The sequence below is a fragment of the Lampetra fluviatilis genome, chromosome 1, assembly GCF_964198595.1.
Source record: "Lampetra fluviatilis chromosome 1, kcLamFluv1.1, whole genome shotgun sequence".
Classification (NCBI taxonomy): domain Eukaryota; kingdom Metazoa; phylum Chordata; class Hyperoartia; order Petromyzontiformes; family Petromyzontidae; genus Lampetra; species Lampetra fluviatilis.
The window spans coordinates 19,476,493-19,494,360 of record NC_136275.1 but is presented as its reverse complement, the minus strand read 5'-3'; the positions used below and the strand labels follow the sequence as shown (position 1 = coordinate 19,494,360).

General features: G+C 38.8%; 1 protein-coding gene across 2 annotated transcripts; it reads right to left on the bottom strand.

The window, feature by feature from the left end:
* Window positions 1–356: 356 nt before the first annotated feature.
* LOC144933696 (myosin light polypeptide 6-like) lies at window positions 357–16,613 on the bottom strand. 2 transcript variants are annotated; one of them, XM_078858774.1, is made up of 7 exons: window positions 16,561–16,613; window positions 16,374–16,401; window positions 8,603–8,746; window positions 7,041–7,214; window positions 4,949–5,026; window positions 2,034–2,075; window positions 357–1,381 (listed from the first exon to the last, which is right to left on the bottom strand). In XM_078858774.1, exons 1-6 carry the CDS (start codon window positions 16,561–16,563, stop codon window positions 2,047–2,049), a joined length of 456 nt encoding a protein of 151 aa, XP_078714900.1. In that variant the 5' UTR covers window positions 16,564–16,613; the 3' UTR covers window positions 357–1,381; window positions 2,034–2,046. The 2 variants fall into 2 exon arrangements, with proteins under 2 accessions (XP_078714900.1, XP_078714895.1); XM_078858769.1 differs by lacking the exon at window positions 2,034–2,075 and having other exon boundaries at window positions 362–1,381.
* Between the last annotated feature and the right edge of the window lie 1,255 nt (window positions 16,614–17,868).

Genomic DNA, 17,868 nt, shown 5'->3' with positions numbered 1-17,868 from the left:
AAGCGGAGTCTTCATTTGCGACGCATTGCAGGTATTGTGCGCAGTGCAGATTCCTTTTAAACCCCGAAACTGTGCACCAATTAATAGCTACCGACATAAACCTTTGGTAAATAAACCCCACAACGTGCATTGGACTTTAGCCTGAGAACATTGACACATGCGCACTGGTTCATTCATGCAACACTTTTAGATTGAAAAATATTTTGTTCACACTTCATTCAGTCTTTCCCATCGATTTGTTTACACGTAATTATAAATAGATGTAACAAAAGCACAACTTAATAGATTTCTGGATAAACCACGTCATGAAAATGATACGTACCACCAATGGCAGTTTTGAATACGATGGAGAACGCTTTAATTGCAGAGGTATCATCATAATCAAAACAATACCAGCAGTGTTGTTTGCTATTTGTGAATTTTATTTTAATATCACCAAGAAATTGATTACTGAAATAAAACATGTTGTATATTTTAAGAATGCAGACAAGTTGTGAAGGATAGGTAGCCACCAAGACAGAGCAGACGAGAGCATCATTTATCCATCCCTAAATGGACTTCACCACAAAACATGCAATTTTTTTCTCTCCAAATGTTGCATTATGCATAACAAAAACACACACGATACATAGGCAACACTAAAGTTGCAACATGATTGACTGATTTCAGTTTTAGGCTTTCACGGCTGTACTCAGTCATAGCATTACAGTATTTGGGTTAGCTGTGTGGTTAAATAGTACAGGTACAAAGTCCCACTTATGTGGCCAAAGTTAATTACAAACCAGAAGAGACCTCTTGCCAATGAATTTGCCAGTCGTCAGATGAGTCAGATTGGTTCACAGGCAATAGAAATTGCAAATGGCAGACTTCTCCGACAACCCCGTATTTATTTATGTGCTATGGAGAAAGACAATTCTTGAAACGCTGCCTATTTTATTTTATGGCGGTGTTATTGCCAAACGCATTGAGTTCTTTCCTTATTTATAGGTTAAAATTTACATTAAAACATCGTGCACACATTGGCATCTCATATTGGTTACGAAAGCCTGTGTTCAAATTGGACTTCATCTCTACGCAGCTAACCCAAAGATACTATTGATATGACGTACTTATACATCACATGGAAAATGAAGAGCAATGCTTATTTTTAAAAAAAGTGTATGTAGATACATAAGGGAATGTAGTTTACATCGGGAATGATGAGATTACAGACTTTTTGTATAAAGGAGCTTGTTTTATAGCAGCAAGCACACTGTATAAAATGCGTATTACATTTGCCAATATACTAAGGGGATATCATGGAGCAGGAGAATGAAGATGGGTCATCTGATCAAATCAGTCTCGATGGTCCCTCAACCGTTTAGCACATTCTTGACCAAGTCTGTAAAAACACAAAACATTGCAATTGTTTAGGCTACTTCAGGTACATTACAATCCCACTCTCCTCTTAATAGCAAAATATAAAGTGTTATTTCCCACAAATGACTCCTGACCTTTGGCTTATTTTTTTAAACCTATGGGCCAAAATATGATGATGTACACACTTTAGCCTGACATTTTGGGGGGATTTTTTTTATTTTTCATATAATATATACATTTTATTATGAACCGGCGTAATATCCATTAACTTAGCTATATAATTGTGGATAATTATATAGGGTTCTGAATAGATTTTTCAAATGAATCAAAGTAATACTAACATTTTATTTACAATGCTTTAGTGAATACTATAAAACAAGCCACATCAGCAGTGTGTATGTAAACAGAATAAGGTTTGTAGCATAGACGTAAAAAAGTAGAATTTAAATGTTTTTACTGGACTGGACTTTCCAACGTATTTTCAATTTAGTGTGTTAAAAACCATTATATTTCCAAATAATGTATTTACATTGCTATTACATCTTTGCATACATAAACAATGGAGGTGGCCACATTTGGACACCCTTCCAAATACTCATGGTTTAATCCATTCAGGCCAGCTAGATGTTGGAAAAATGTTGACATCAAGGCAGATTAAAAGGCATCACGCATACCATAATGGGCTGCTCAGGCAGACATGATGTGTCTAATGAAATCTGAAAGAAAAACATCAAAATGGGTAACAGATTAAGAATTGTTTTGAAACCCAAAATATTTCACATTCAAATGTACAACCTATCTCCCTTCCTGATTCTTTTTTTTTTATAGAAATCAAACATCCATGAACAATATAATTCCAATAAAACTGAGCTTACAAAAAACCTCGGGTACATTTACCATAATTACAATGTTCATTTATAGTTGAAGAGTAAGTTGCCCATGTAAACTTGTATCAATGCAATAATTGTAATAAGTCAGCCTTATGAAGAAAAAAATATATCCTACCACATAAATTGAGACAATGACAGTTTTATTTGGATTGCTCAAGAAGTGCAACTGCCTGTTGTGGTACTGTCATTTCAGCAACATACTGCATTGTAAAGTATGGAAATGTTCCAGCTCACATTATTTTTAGCCAAATTATATCCACTCGTGGATGAAGGCCTCCCCACATCATTGCCATCCCTCGCAGTCATATGATGCCACAAAGCATCTGGGTCCTGTGCATGAGCCGATCTCATTGCTATATCTTTTAGGTGGTTGTCGTATTGAAATCGTCCCTTCCTTGGCTGTCATTCCAACTCCAATGTTCGAGTTTTAATGATGATCCTGGCTAATGTATTTCTCAATTACCTGACATTTCTTAGACAAGAGAGATGTACGGAGCGGTGAGGCATGAGAAGACAAATAAGGTGAAAGTGCTTAATGAGAAACCAAATAGGTGGCAATACGTAAAAAAAGTGGCTGGCTTTGAATTTAGCCACACTGCTAGCAATAAAAGTTACGTGTTCTGATATGGGATTGCAGTCTGTATTCAATAAGTACTATCATCATTTCGATTTAAAGCTTTCGTGACTGCAGGGATTCATATTCTTGGTTCTTTTGGTAAAGTCATGTAGAAGGAAAAAACAATATTGTTTTATTTGTATTATTTTATCGTTTTTCCCTTCTACATGACTTTACCGAAAGAACCAAGAATACTATCATCATCATAAGCACTGATCTAACCACTTCTGGATTAAGACTTCTGCAAGTCTCTCCCCTTCTCTCACGGTCCAGTGATTCAACAATGTTGTCTATCTCCTGCATGCAAGCTAAGCTCATGGCTCAATCTTCGAGGTGGACATGCTATTGGGGCGTGCCCCCTCCTTCAGCTGCCACTCCATCCTTAGTCTTGATCAATGTCTTCTCTATTAATGTCTTGGCCAGGCCTGCTTACATTTCTTAGCAGTCGATAAAATGTATAGAATTTGTGTTGGTTTTATGATCCACGTGTTCCTCTTCATTTCTCTCGGATAACTTTGAAGCATGCATATCTCCATACTTTGGGTACGTTTCACCTTATTTTCGATGTTCTTTGTCAGAGATCATGTTTTTGATCCATGGCAATGCAAGGAAAATGCACAAACTGAAAACTGTTTCTTTAGGCATCGTGGTATATACATTTTCAAACCAAAGTTGGCTACCCCCATCTCCATAAATTAGGAGAAACATGTTTGAATGTTTTGCTTTGGAACTTAGCCTTTAGACAGTTTATGTTTCCATGGCTACACGAGTTCTGAATGCAAATATAATATAATAAAACCAATGACTCAATATTATATATAAAGTGTGACACTAAATCCGAATGGTATAATAACAATTCACCCTTGCAGCAATTCCAAGGTTGCAATGCAATGACACGTTTTGGCCTTATTAAACAGCCTTGCTTGTATTGCTTCAAGTCTTTTGCCCATCTTGTTTGTATTATTTGATTTCGTTCTCTCCATTAGCCTGAGTGTAAAATAAGTATATAATTTTCAGATGAGAAAAAGTGAAGTGTTTTCACAAAATGAGTTGGTTGAGAACAAAAATCCCACCGTTTACCAGCAGGTGGCCACAGTACCACCAGTCGTGGCTGAAGAATACCTTCGATAATAATCACCCAGGAATGTCCTTAACGCTCGTGATGCCACTCCACACCGACCAGCCCCCCTCATTAATATTCATGAGCAGGGGACGGCCTCCAAATGGATATCCCCCCACCCCTCCTCTGTTAATAATCATGAGCGGGTGACGTCACTCAACATCGAACAGCCCCCCTCATTAATAATCATTATAAGGTGACGTCCTACAAATGGACACCCCCCCTCCATTCATAATAATTAGCGGCTGACGTCACTCCACATGGGGGGGCCGAGGCGCCTCCTCCCCTCTAGGCGGCGTCAACTGACAACCCTCACTACAAAGGCAGAACCCTCACGTCACGCGATCTCAGTAACGCTATTGAGACATCGAAGTAAAAAGGACGTCATGATGAACAAGGGATTACCGCGCCATTACAAATTGCACACAAATGGATGCAATTAATATCACGTCGAGGTCTGTTTTTCGCTTACAAGTTTCAGATTTACTGCAATACACCCGTCCTAGGACGAGCAAAAGGCTAGTTCAAATAAGGTTTGTTTAATTAGGTGTGAACTCAAAGACCAGGCGTCTTGTTTTCAAGAGTAACCTGGTTTGATTAGACCACATAATATCACCGTTTTGCAGAAAGTTTTATTTGCAACCTCCTTTCACTTGAATGATGTCCCCTATTGCCTACGCAAGTCACTGCAATATCTCTTGGGACTGACAATGAAACCAAAATGGCACACTGTAACTCACATAATTCCATCAGTTAAGCAAAGACACGTCGCGGCTGCGGCTGTTACATTTCTTGACATTTTCAATCCAGATGTGGGCAATGGAGAATTAAAATACAAGAATGGTGCACTTGGCTGACCTCTGCTGGTGACAAATGAGCACTGTGAATTCCTGAAATCATTGGTAGACCATCGAAGGGTAAAATGTTCCACTCTCAGTCGTCATAAACCCCAGGTGGCATTACCTTCATAATTGATGAGGCCATTGGTATCCTCCTGCCCAACCAACAGCAGCTCCACCTCTTCCTCTGACATCCTCTCCCCTGCACAATATGCACAATGGGCATTGTCAACAAACAGCTCCAGCACACCACATCCAGTAAGCGAACAAGCCTGTCTCATCTTCTTGGTTCTTTCGGTAAAGTCACATAGAATGGAAATAATAAAATAATAAAAATAAAACATAATAAAATAAAATTCTCATGACCTTTCGGCCACAACGCAAGCAGCCGTCCTCATGTGAAGAACAGGTCTGTCAGAAAGACAGCGTCTGAATGAACACCACCAGGCTTGGCAGCGTATATTTAAGCTGGGTTGGAGGGGGAAGAACGCCTTGACAAAGGAATTTGCATATCAAGAGGAATTTAGCATATTTATGGAAAATGCAGGTATGTGATTAGTACTACTTATGCCGGTGCATTATGCAGGATTAGCAGCATCAAAGGGAGGGGATATGGGAAATGCAGGTATGTGATTAGTACTACTTATGCTCGTGCATTATGCAGGATTAGCAGCATCAAAGGGAGGGGATATGGGAAATGCAGGTATGTGATTAGTACTACTTATGCCCGTGCATTATGCAGGATTAGCAGCATCAAAGGGGAGGGGATAGGGGTAGCATTAATAAAGGGAAGGAGTGTTAATAGTATCTAGCTGCAGTAACTAAAACCACCACGTAAACAACTAAAGTATAAACTACATAGTATCATCAGTATACTAAATATACTCTACAATAAGCTGAGTTACTAACAGTAAGTAATACATTACAATTCTACGTCGTAAAAAAAATATATGCTTCCATCTAAACTTTATTCTCTTACATCACACGAGTCTACACCGTACTATATACTGCCATAGACAAACCCAACATTAAATTATATACTGTATTGCTATAAACCACCCTAAACCTTATACATTGTAATATTACACTATGTATTATTCTACCCACCCTAATGTATATCACACTGCTGTATATTCACTATACAATTACGATACTATATATTACTTTGTACATTGTATTAAGCATATAAATTTAATACTATTTGTTATTATACACTGTACCATTGACCGTCGTGTGAAAGATACTAAGAGGAAGCAACGAAATATGTCAATGGGAGAGTAGGGATGAAACTTGCTGTTCTTCACCTGAGGACGGTTGCTTGCGTTGTGGCCAAAACGTCGTGAGAATTATTTTATTATGTTTTATTTTTATTATTTTATTATTTCCATTCTACGTGACTTTACCGAAAGAACCAAGAAGATGAATCCCTGCAGTCACGAAAGCTTTAAATCGAAAAGCCTGTCTCAGTCCCTGGTACTGTACAGTCAATTCCAAAGTCTGCATCGACATTAACACGTATGTTTATTTAACGGTTGTATATTCATCACCAGAAACATTTTTATTAAATCTAAAATAATATTTTTTTACAGCCCTGACATTTGGGGAGGCCTTTATCCAATAGTGGATTGGACACAAATTTAAAAGCAATGCATTTATTTATATCCACACTTAAAATAATAATCCCAAAAAATACAGGCATTAGAGGAAAGAAAAAAAAAGTTTATATAGTGTTCAAGCTAGGGAAAGCCATCCAACGAGATTATTGTTATATAAAAACATCGCACATTAATACATGCCAAATTGGCAAAGAAAATATTCCAACCCTCAGGGGTCAAAAAACTGTTTAAAATCCGTGATATTAGAAACAAAAAATCACGCATCGTGAGAGCTCTGCTCATTGTACATTATTTAGGAAATCCTTGTCCACATTCATTCCTTTGACCGGTGCTTTGCCGATTGCCAACTGAAATTACGTTTACTGATATGACACTTGATTACAATTTTATACGCATAATTACAAAACATTGCAAAGAAAATATATGGTTTAATTAATGCTCGTACACAGAGTGTTTGTAAAGTGAATACAAAAAGTCCACGATTCAATATTTTTTTCACTCTACGGCTCACTTTGCTTCATAAACAACACAAGGCTCTCTGACTGAAATCATAATTTTAAAAAGTTGATGATCCTCGTGACCACTGTCAAGAGTAATCACCGAGTGTGCAAAGCACATGACGCAATTCAGCTCCCATCACGGTGCCATTGCCCTCCTTGTCAAACACTCGCAGACCCTCCACAAAATCCTCAAATGTGCCTTGGTCTTTGGACTTTGTGACAGTCTGCAGCATGGGTAGAAATTGCTCAAACTCCAGCATCTTCACATTCATTTCTGTAGAGTCCGAACACAATTCCAAATAACAACAAAATTACATTTCCTAAAGATGTCTTTGTTAACATAAAAACAAAGGTAAAGCAGATGAAGACAGTGACAAAGTAATCTTTACTCTTTTACTCAAAAATATATAGCAGGTATTTTATTTTAATGCAAACATACAGTAAACACGAATCTTGGGAATATGGGTAAATACAAATAAACCAACTTAAAACGTTATTAAAATTGATAGATCGTGCAAAAAAAATTGCAGTATGCCTAATGTTCCAGGCTTTTCCATTCATATATATCTCATACTCAGAATCTTTATTTATTTAGACTGGAAGAATCCAATGAACTATGAAGCTCTTTTTCACATATGTCCAGTATAAAAGTCTACAGGGTGCATGCCCGTGGCTGTTTAAAATATTCATTATTGTAGGGTCGGTTTTAGGACACTTTTTAACAGCGTCATGGTGGGACCTTTGATGTAATAATTGTTTTTTTACCCTTCTATCTGGCAACAAAACTGACACCTTTTTTACAAGGAGTCATGTTTACATAGACCACAATACCTGCAGTCATAATGCAAACAAAAAACATAACTCTGATAATGTGCACTGTCCTTGAAGTTGATTGGTCCACACCCGAGACAGCACATTATCAGAGTTATGTTTTTTGTTTGCATTATGACTGCAGGTATTGTGGTCTATGTAAACATGACTCCTTGTAAAAAAGGTGTCAGTTTTGTTGCCAGAGAGAAGGGTAAAAAAACAATTATCATATTTTTACTGGAAAATGAGGTTCCAATGGTGTATAAACCTTTGATGGCATTAACAACCAAACAGAATGACACTAATCATGAATTTGCTGGAAAACAAGTCAATGTCCTACGGCTTTCCACTCTTGGGACTAAAATCATTTTGTAAATGCTTTTAGGCCAAGAGTATAGATTTTCTAATAATGTATTTCTATATGCAAGGATTGCACGTTTATTTCTGAACTCGCTTGACCAAGTCTAAATTACAAAATTGCATTGATAATCTGATTATATTACTACTTGGATGGTAAAATATTTCATGTAAAGTTTGTGATTTTCTGTAATGAGGTGGCTGGCAACTAACCTACAGAAAACACAACGAATCCCAAGAGCCTAAAGAACCAACCTGTTCTGAATGCAAATCTCATAAATAATGCATTACCGACAGCCCTAATGACATTGAAACTCCTGATACTCATCTCAACGCTTGTAGGAAACAACATAATCTGGGTATAATATACTTCACGGAGGTTTAAACAATTGCAGTTCCTACAATTTGTCAGGCAATGGCGATGAGGAAAAAGAGAAAATAAAGCGTGGTGCAATGGTATGAGGATCACAGAATGTGGTACATTGTGCATTGTACCTGCAGGCTTAGGGTTGCCCAGCAATTTGAGCACCTCTGCATTGGTGGGGTTTTGGCCAAGGGCTCTCATTACCTCCCCACACTGGCTGTAAGAGATCTTCATTTCTCCAGTCCGGTCAAAGAGTGAGAATGCCTCTTTGAAGTCTGGGAGTGCACACAAAACATATTCCAACATGTGAAACAGAAAACACTTGTTAAACTCTCTAAAGGCAAGGGATACACAAAATGCCTCATTTTTCCCTCTGACATTTAATGATATAAAACAGATTTGGTATTAATTCACGGGCATATTATTAACATTTGCCTATTTTTCAAAGTATCCATCCTTTTCTACTCACATATGTCAACGTGAAACCAGGGCTGGCATTCCATCATGGATTAATCAGGATCATGTAACTATTTCCAAACATCATCCCTGTATAATATAAACGCCCAACTTTATCTGTGATGAATATGATGAACGCTGCACTTCCCGTCGTTTTCATGCAGGGGGCGCTGCAAACCTACGCGCCCCATACATGAACAACAGAAGCGCAGGGACAGACGTTCGATTACGTTGGAATCGATCTGCAGACGGCGGTCTTCTCGCACGGCCAGCAGCTCTATGTCGCCTTAGGGGCCGTCCATAAATGACGTCACGCGATTTTGGACGATTTTTGATCCCCCCCTCCCCTCGTCACACGGCGTTACAAAACGTCAGACCGCCCCCTCAAATATGACGTCACAAAGCTCTGCCCCCCCCCCCCAAACCATATTTCCATTTTGAAAATAAAACATGCTTAAAATCGCTTTAAACGATTGTCATTGTAGTGCGTATTTAATGTGGCGCTGCACTCTGATGTTGCAGGAGAAAACATTTATTAAAAATTATATTTAATTAAGTAGAACGTGTTGTCTATATTTATTTAAAGTTGCGCATTTTGATGTGATGTCACATTTCTCAAATCCCCCCCCCCTCGTCACACATCGTCACAAATGTCTGAACTCCCCCCCCCCCTAGGTGCGTGACGTCATTTATGGACTGCCCCTTATCTCGATCCCGCAATCCCAAACAGGTGAAAGTCCGCATCGAACTGAACTCCCAGCAAGGACATCTACGAAATGTCGTTTTCAATTAAGTCTTCCAGATGTAAAATGCTATTTATAAAAAAAAATACTTTCTCTATCTGGCTATGATGAATATGATGAACGCTTGAGAGAGAGAGAGAACGAGGCGATTTGGTGTTGATTCCCAGAATCAACTTGGCCCCCACCGTCACGACTTTGCCATTTGTTTTGCGACGACGACAATTTCCCATTCTCCCCGCATACGCTATCACAATCAACAAGTCGCAGGGACAGACGTTCCATTACGTTGGTAAGCGCACAACTTTATCTATCTTTCTATGATGAATACTAGGTTGTTGGAGGGCGACGCAGGCGCCCCCCAACAACCTAGTCCCTGTATATCAGTGGGTTTTTTCTGCTTCCAAACATTGCCCAAATAGGAATCTTTAAAAAGACTGAATATATTAAAATGTGAGAGTGCAAAGTCTGGGTTGTAAGGTACATTTGGCAACACAGTCCAACCTAACTGTCCAATGACCTCTGACATTCTTAGGTACCACGTGTGTTTTGAAATTGTCATATTGGAGGATTGACTCTGCCATATCTGAACTGTTTCTTTACCTGGATTCGAAGCTTTCGTGACTGCAGGAATTACTCTTTAGTTATTTCGGTAAAGTCACGTAGAAAATAAAATAATAATAGAATACGACGTGTCTTTGTGTGCGTCTCGCTTGGTGTGTCTCTGTATGTGTGTCTGCCTATGTTGTTTCCATGTCTGTGTTTCATCATTAATTCTTACCTGATGATGGCTGCTTGTGTTACAACCGAAACGTCTTATTCTATTATTATTTAATGTTCTACGTGACTTTACCGAAAGAACCAAAGAGTGTTTCTTTACCAACCCTCTCTGACCAGCGTGGTCATGTATGGCTGTCAGGGTATGGGGACGCCTTCATTCAGCAGTGGATTGTGAAAGGGATGCACATATTACATAATTTATTTGGTGATTTTGATCCATTCTAAGAAATGAAGTATGACAATCTCAAACAGATATTCAAAAATTACTTTGAATACATTAATTGATTGAAATCTCGAATAGTTGCTCTGCACTGGCTATATGAATTCATCAAATTATTTAATCACTACTACCAGGATGTAAATTGTGATTTTACAAAAAGAATGTAGAGTAAACAGCATGTTTTATAAAATTCAAACAAGCTTGAAAAACTTTGATGTAATGCTTGCGAAAAAAATATTTAAAAATAAGAATAGGTTTTACTCTTTCTCTCAATGAAACAGGTGATGAGATGTTCAAACACCAAATATAAACTTTTGTATTGAATCATGTCTGCTTCAACCACACCTACTTGTGGTGAATGCTTGTGTGTAACACTTTTTTAATAAACTGTTTCCATTGTCTCCTGTTTTAGTATTAAGTGGTTCAGTATATACATACGAGCATACAGAACCGATTAGCATGGTTGGCTACATAAGGTGTGAAAGAAGTTCAACATAAATACATACATAACCAATTACATGAAGGTTTAACACGTAGGCTTTCACGACCAATATCATCCATAATAGAGGTTTTTGGGTTGGATCACGTAAAAATATAAATGTGTAGTTAAAACCCGCCACCACCCGACACAGACAACTAGTAAGGGTTGTCACGCAAACAGAACATGCCAATTCCTCACTCGTACAGCACACCGGTGTGTTGGAGAGCCAAGCCACAACATTTACAAACTTTTGGCACGTTTTGTTTACGTGACAACCCTTACTAGTTGGCTGTGTCGGATGGTGGCGAGTTTTAACGACACATTTATATATTTATGTGATCCAACCCAAAAACCTCTATTATGCAATTGCATGAAACCTAACAAACTTCCAAAGGGGCACATTAATAACTGAAACCTTTTCGGTTACAGTTGGGTAGACAGCTGTTTGGACAACCAAATTCTACTCTTGTAGCAAGTCTTTGTGTAATGTTAGGTTAAATAAACACATATTTCCCACCATTCGGAAGTGTGGGCATCAACGATAAAGGCAAACTAAGTTAAAGAAAGCTTTGGCGTGGATTGGGAAATCAAACAAATGCACATTGCGAAACCGAAATAAAAATAATGGTAAAACCTTGAAAGAACACATGTATTAAATGAGTAAATTCCCAAAATCAAATAAAGTAGAAATTAGCACATCTCTTACTAATTAAACAAGGTGGGTAATGTAGAATGTATTGTTTCGTGTTATAACTGCATTTGCATGCATTAGTTCAGCTATCAAATGGCCTGGCAGGCCCAAGTTTGCCATTTCCTTTAACACAAACGGTTGAAACTTGTTGTATTAAAAAAACCACACGAAAAAATGCATCCTGTCTGCATTGAGCAAACCATTCAGGCTTGCCTGTGGCGGTATCAGGGTCTAATGAATAATTGATTGGCATGGACACGGATCTCCAATTCGGCTAAAGGGTACACTGACAAAATGATAACATCTAAGTGTCATGAGGCAGATTCTGCCCAGCTAACCACCCTGCATCATTGTCCAGTTTAGGATTTATCCAGGAAGCATGTACACCCACTCAGAGAACACAATACTATATTTGACTGATTTTATGGATATTGCTACCCACAATCTTACATTTGTAGAATAGCATGAAAATTACATCCCCATCACTGTGTAAGCCCTGATATTTTCAAAAGATCAACGATGAGATGAGAAGAAATTATCAAATGTTTTGTCTCCACATTTGTTACTCTACAATGATACATTTGTAGCAAAACAGCTTTTAGTCTTAGAACATATTGACCGAATAAATTTGTTTTTATTTTAGGAAAATAAATGTAACTTCATAAATTTTACACTGAAAATATGCAACGTCTCATTCCGGACAATACTATGGCTTCCAATAGTCCACAAAACACAATTCCATGTTTGTGGGGTTGTAACCAATAAAGATAACACTCATTTCCGCTCCCATTGGTACATTCTAAACATACACGTTTATATTTCGATTTAAAGCTTTCGTGACTGCAGGGATTCATTATATTGGTTCCTTCGGTAAAGTCACGTAGAAGGGAAATAATAAAATTTAAAAAATTAAACAATAAAATGCTCACGACGTTTCGATTGCAACATAGGCAATCATCATCAGGTGTGAAAACCACGGCAAGAAAATTTGAAAAAATAATCGAAACGTCGTGAGAATTGTATTTTATTTTTATTATTTCCTTTCTACGTGACTTTACCGAAAGAACCAAGAATATACACGTTTATCATTAGAGAATGTAGTAATGTGTCATGGACAATTCTGTTGTGTGCACCAATGACCTAAACGTCTTTTAAAAAACATGAACAAGCACAAAATCTGCATGTGTATTTATGGAAGCCCGTATATACAGTGAAATACTCTATTCTACAAGTACAAAAAAATTTGTTTATGGGTAGTTGCAGATGGAATCTTATCAAAATAACAAGTGCGCACAAGTCTGGAACAAATTAATTTCAAGCAAGCCCAGACAGGAAGAGCAATGTAAACATCCTACTTCAAAAATCAAGCTGAAACTACATCATTAAACATAAAAAAAGTCTAAAGTTTAGCCACTAAATGCTCAAATAAAATTGCCCTCTACAGTTGACTCGCATTGAAGCGACCCGTCAATTTATACAGCGTGTATAGTGTACTCTCAAGCATATCCAGTATAACGCTTTAAAGTTAGCCAAAAACCGTCAAATACAGATTACGTCATTCTGCCCATGAATGCACTGCTATTTTTCAAACATTTCAACCATCTACCGTAGAATTTCATGAAGCTATATATATGAAAGGAGTTTAACGCCACACCGGGTGTGAAAATGAAAACTCGTTCATCTTTAAGAGATGCAAAAAATCAGGTACGGCCTCCCAGCATACAAATGGTCCTTTGTTGACTTTCCACACACCCACGCAATCATTCAGTCTTGCACATTTCCCATGGACTTCACCCACATATTCGTCTCCCCTCTATTCTTCTTCGTGGTTTGCATTGGTCCGGTAAATAGACTGCCGATATTAACCGTGGTGAGCGTGGCGTTAGGACAGGACGGGGTTCAACCTGCAGATTTTTATGACTAACCTTCCTCTTTTAATCCTTACTTAGCACAACTCTTAGAGACTTAGACACTTTAAAAACGAATATATCAATTGTCGACTGCACGCAAATTAGTCTGACCAACATTTATATTGAGCACATTCAATGACCAAAAGATGCTGAAAATAAAACGGTTGTTGTTTATTGAGAGGAAAGAGCCATTCTTGCCAACTCGCCTTATTCAGCTATTCATGACGTAAATAAAGAATAAACTTTGTTACATTTGGTTTAGCCTTGTTTAAACTCAGTGAAGCATACATTCTAAACCATGTATTCATGATCAACCCACTACACAGCTCCATTACATAATTTTTGTAAACTCTTCCTGCATGTATTTCTAAACACAACACTTATCTCTTTCTCCTTGTTACTTTGACTGGCACGTTGCTAGTGTTTATACATACAGCACAATTATCGTTATCAGCAATTAGGAACTGCATTGGCAGTTATGTGGTATAAACGTCAGTATCACAGAATAGTATTACATTGAAGACATGAGTGTTTGTAAATTATGACAATGGTTACGTGTGTCATCCATCTTTTCTTATCGAAACACCGTGTGACTGAAACATAATCGAACTGCGGTATTGTATATATTTATCTAATCTTAGATTTATGGAAGTGACTATCCATGACGAAGAGGAGTAAACATTTTCAGCCACAATTAAGAAATTGGGTGACTTTTCCACTTGACATACGCTCTTTGAAGGGCACATGAAATGTGTTCCCGAATGTGCAGAAATACCTACTGAAGGCACCACGAAAGCACAGAAGTTCTGATGTCAACTTCCAAAGGCATTTCTCTGTAGAAGTGACTTTAAACATTTATCATCGTGTGAAATGAAACTAATTTGAAAACAAGTAATTTAGTGGCCCTTCTGACAAACCAGTCCAATAAACATATATTACATACTTCCTTGATTTTTATACACCAGGTGTGAGCCCATTGAGAATAAATGTATTTTCAGCAGACAGCCGAGTCACAAAGCAATAAAACTCTAAACAAATGGTTGAAACATCTAACGTCATAACATTAAAAAAAAGTTACACATGGATATTGGTACAATGACATGACATTATTTATCTAAAATAAAACAAGGAATGCATGATATACTTTAACAAAACATTAATTTCCAGGAAGATATATTTTAGTTATGAACGAATCGATTTTAAAAGCAACATTAACAATACCGATATAAAATATTGCCATCGGCCCAGATCTGTATTTGATTAATCTAGCACCTGCACATGCGTTCATCTCATTCCATCTCCACAGTGGATGTGCGCTCAGGTGTGATTCCACATTTGGCTGCCTTTCGTTGTTAGTTTTGCCCATCGATCATCATCCCTTCTCGCGAAGCGTCATGTCAAGTCAATTTACCGGTCTTTAAACTGTCCATAAAGGGTCTGTAATGCGTTCTTGTTCTCCGTGTGTTCATCTTTCAGTTTTATTCCAAGCATGCACGTCTCCAGGCTATATTATGGAACTTTTAGATGTTATTTTTTTTCTTCTTGGCTCTTTCGGTAAAGTCACGTAGAAGGGAAACAATAACATAATAAAACATAATAATTATCACGACGTTTCGGCCACAACACAAGCAGCCGTCCTCAGGTGAAGAAACAGAGCTGTCGGAAAGACAGCTTTGTTTTTTATTTTATTATGTTAATTTTATTTTATGTTTTAGTTTATTATTTCATTATTTCCCTTCTACGTGACTTTACCGAAAGAACCAAGAAGATGAATAATCCCTGCAGTCACGAAAGCTTTAAATTGAAAGTTAATTTTTTTTGTTCATGAACATGTAAAAATATGAAATATTCACCGATTAAAAATGTTCTTCCGGCACACTGGTATACTCTATTGCTTTTCATTATTCGCTTTAGTTTTCCAAAAGCACTCAAACCTCTTATGTCATCGTTTGGCACACCTTAAATATTTGCCGACGCTTTACATACACCGTTATGTTTACTAATGGCTATTCTGCATATGCAATTACGTACGGTGATATACGGGTAAAATGGAGTGGGACACATCTGGAATGATAAACACATGATAAAATAAAATTAAAAACCGCTGAATAAATGCCAAGAAGGGCCCAGAAAGTTATGCGGTAGGGCCCCACCCCGGGCAGACTTCCAACAAAGGGGCAAAAACCGAAAAAAAGCCCGTAGAGCCTAAACAGACTTGGGGTAAGTGCTGTTAGTGAGTAGCACCCTGTGGCACACGTGGGCGTGGGTGGCCAGCACCACGCCCGGCCGTCTTTGTCTCCCCAAGTGGCTCTGTTTAACACGCTGCACCAGGTACCAATTTGAGTCTGAGTCGACCTAGGGGAGGCCCATGACCGGTCAAGATAATCGTCACCGGTGGTGGTGGCCGTGAGCAGGGAATCGAACTCTGATCATTGCCGGCAGCGTAGCGCTAACCGCTGCGCCACCGCTCCCCGCAAGTGAACTCAATTTCTTTGACACTCCGAGCGAATGAAGCAACCAAAAGAGGAATGGGGCGTCATTAAGGTCCACATTTGTGCGTGTGCGCTTGTGTCTGCGGTGAAAATTACGGGGAAATACCAAACCACAATCGCCAAACCACTTACCGGCGACTTGGTCTTCCGAAAAGTCAGACTGAAACAAGCGAAACACAGCGGACACACGTGAGACACATCGTCGCGTTGACTTGCGGCAGCACGGTCAATTATCATTTCTCCAGGTAATGTTATACATTTTTTATGTTCTTTCAAGTCAAAAAACCATTATAATGTGTCCACAAAAATGTTCGCTCACCATCGCTGCTGCTGCTTCTGTTGTTGTTGCTTATCCCGGGGGCGGGGCGAGGGGAGCGGGGTGGGGGCGGGGCGTAGCGGGGGGGCGGGGCGTGGCGGGGGGGGTAACCTCCTCACCGTGGTTACGTCACCGTCGCCCTGCGATCGTCTCCGCCCTCGCGTTACATTTCTCACAGTGGATGCGCGGCTAGAATTGGCCAATCAGCGCGCGCGACTCCGCGGGGTTGACCTATCGAACCGCGGAAAATTCCCTCTCCCCCTCCCCCTCTCCCTCTATGCGAGCTAGGAAATGTAATCCCCCCGTTCGCGGTTGCTTACCGTGCAGTGTGGTGTAGACGCGCATCTCATGGAGTTTTGTTTCGGCATCTCCACTTGATGCAATTACGGTAAGAGACACGCGGACGGCAGTTTTGGAGTGATTCCGTGACTTTGTTAGCAGTGTAAGTCATGCCAGTTAAACAACCGGATATGTATTCTTTGTTCTTTCGGTAAAGTCACGTAGAAGGGAAATTATAAAATAATAGAAATATTAAACAATAAAACATTCTCACGACGTTTCGACTGCAACACAAGCAATCATCATCAGGTGTTAAACCCACAGCAAGAAAATTTGAAAACATTTCAAATTTTCTTGCTGTGGATTTCACAAATTTGAATTTTTTTCAAATTTTCTTGCTGTGGATTTCACAAATTTGAATTTTTTTCAAATTTTCTTGCTGTGGATTTCACACCTGATGATGATTGCTTGTGTTGCAGTCGAAACGTCGTGAGAATGTTTTATTGTTTAATATTTCTATTATTTTATTATTTCCCTTCTACGTGACTTTACCGAAAGAACCAAGAATATGAATCCCTGCAGTCACGAAAGCTTTAAATCAAAATTTAACCGGACATGTGTTAAAAAAAAGGATTTTTATATAGCAATCATCGGATTTCTCCAGTGTAAATATTCTGAATCTGAACAACAAACAAACTTCTGCCAGGCTAGGTGCACCATGACCAAAGAAGACGACAACCCACAGTGCTGCTCATCTTCCACCCCAAGCGCACGTGGTCGGAATTCCGTAGTTTCGTAGCAGGCTTCGAAGTTCCTGTGCAGGGCATTCGTTCGGGAAGATCACTGTTAACTTTTGAACACAGGGCGGTACGGTATTCGTTTTATCCGCCGCGGAAAGATGATAGGTTGAGTCCACCGCAGAATGAATTTGAACTCGCTGCCAGTGATTGAGTCTAAGGTTGTTGTTGTTCAGCCCACTCAGTGGCAATTCCTGCGTTGGCATGAATTTTGGAAAAAGTTATTTGCAGGGCA

Coding starts and splice junctions, on each gene's coding strand:
- LOC144933696 (XM_078858774.1), bottom strand. Junction 7,215..8,602: donor GGGCAACCCTAAGCCTGCAG/GTACAATGCACA, acceptor CGGACTCTACAG/AAATGAATGTGAAGATGCTG. Junction 5,027..7,040: donor TCATGTGCTTTGCACACTCG/GTGATTACTCTT, acceptor CATATTGTGCAG/GGGAGAGGATGTCAGAGGAA.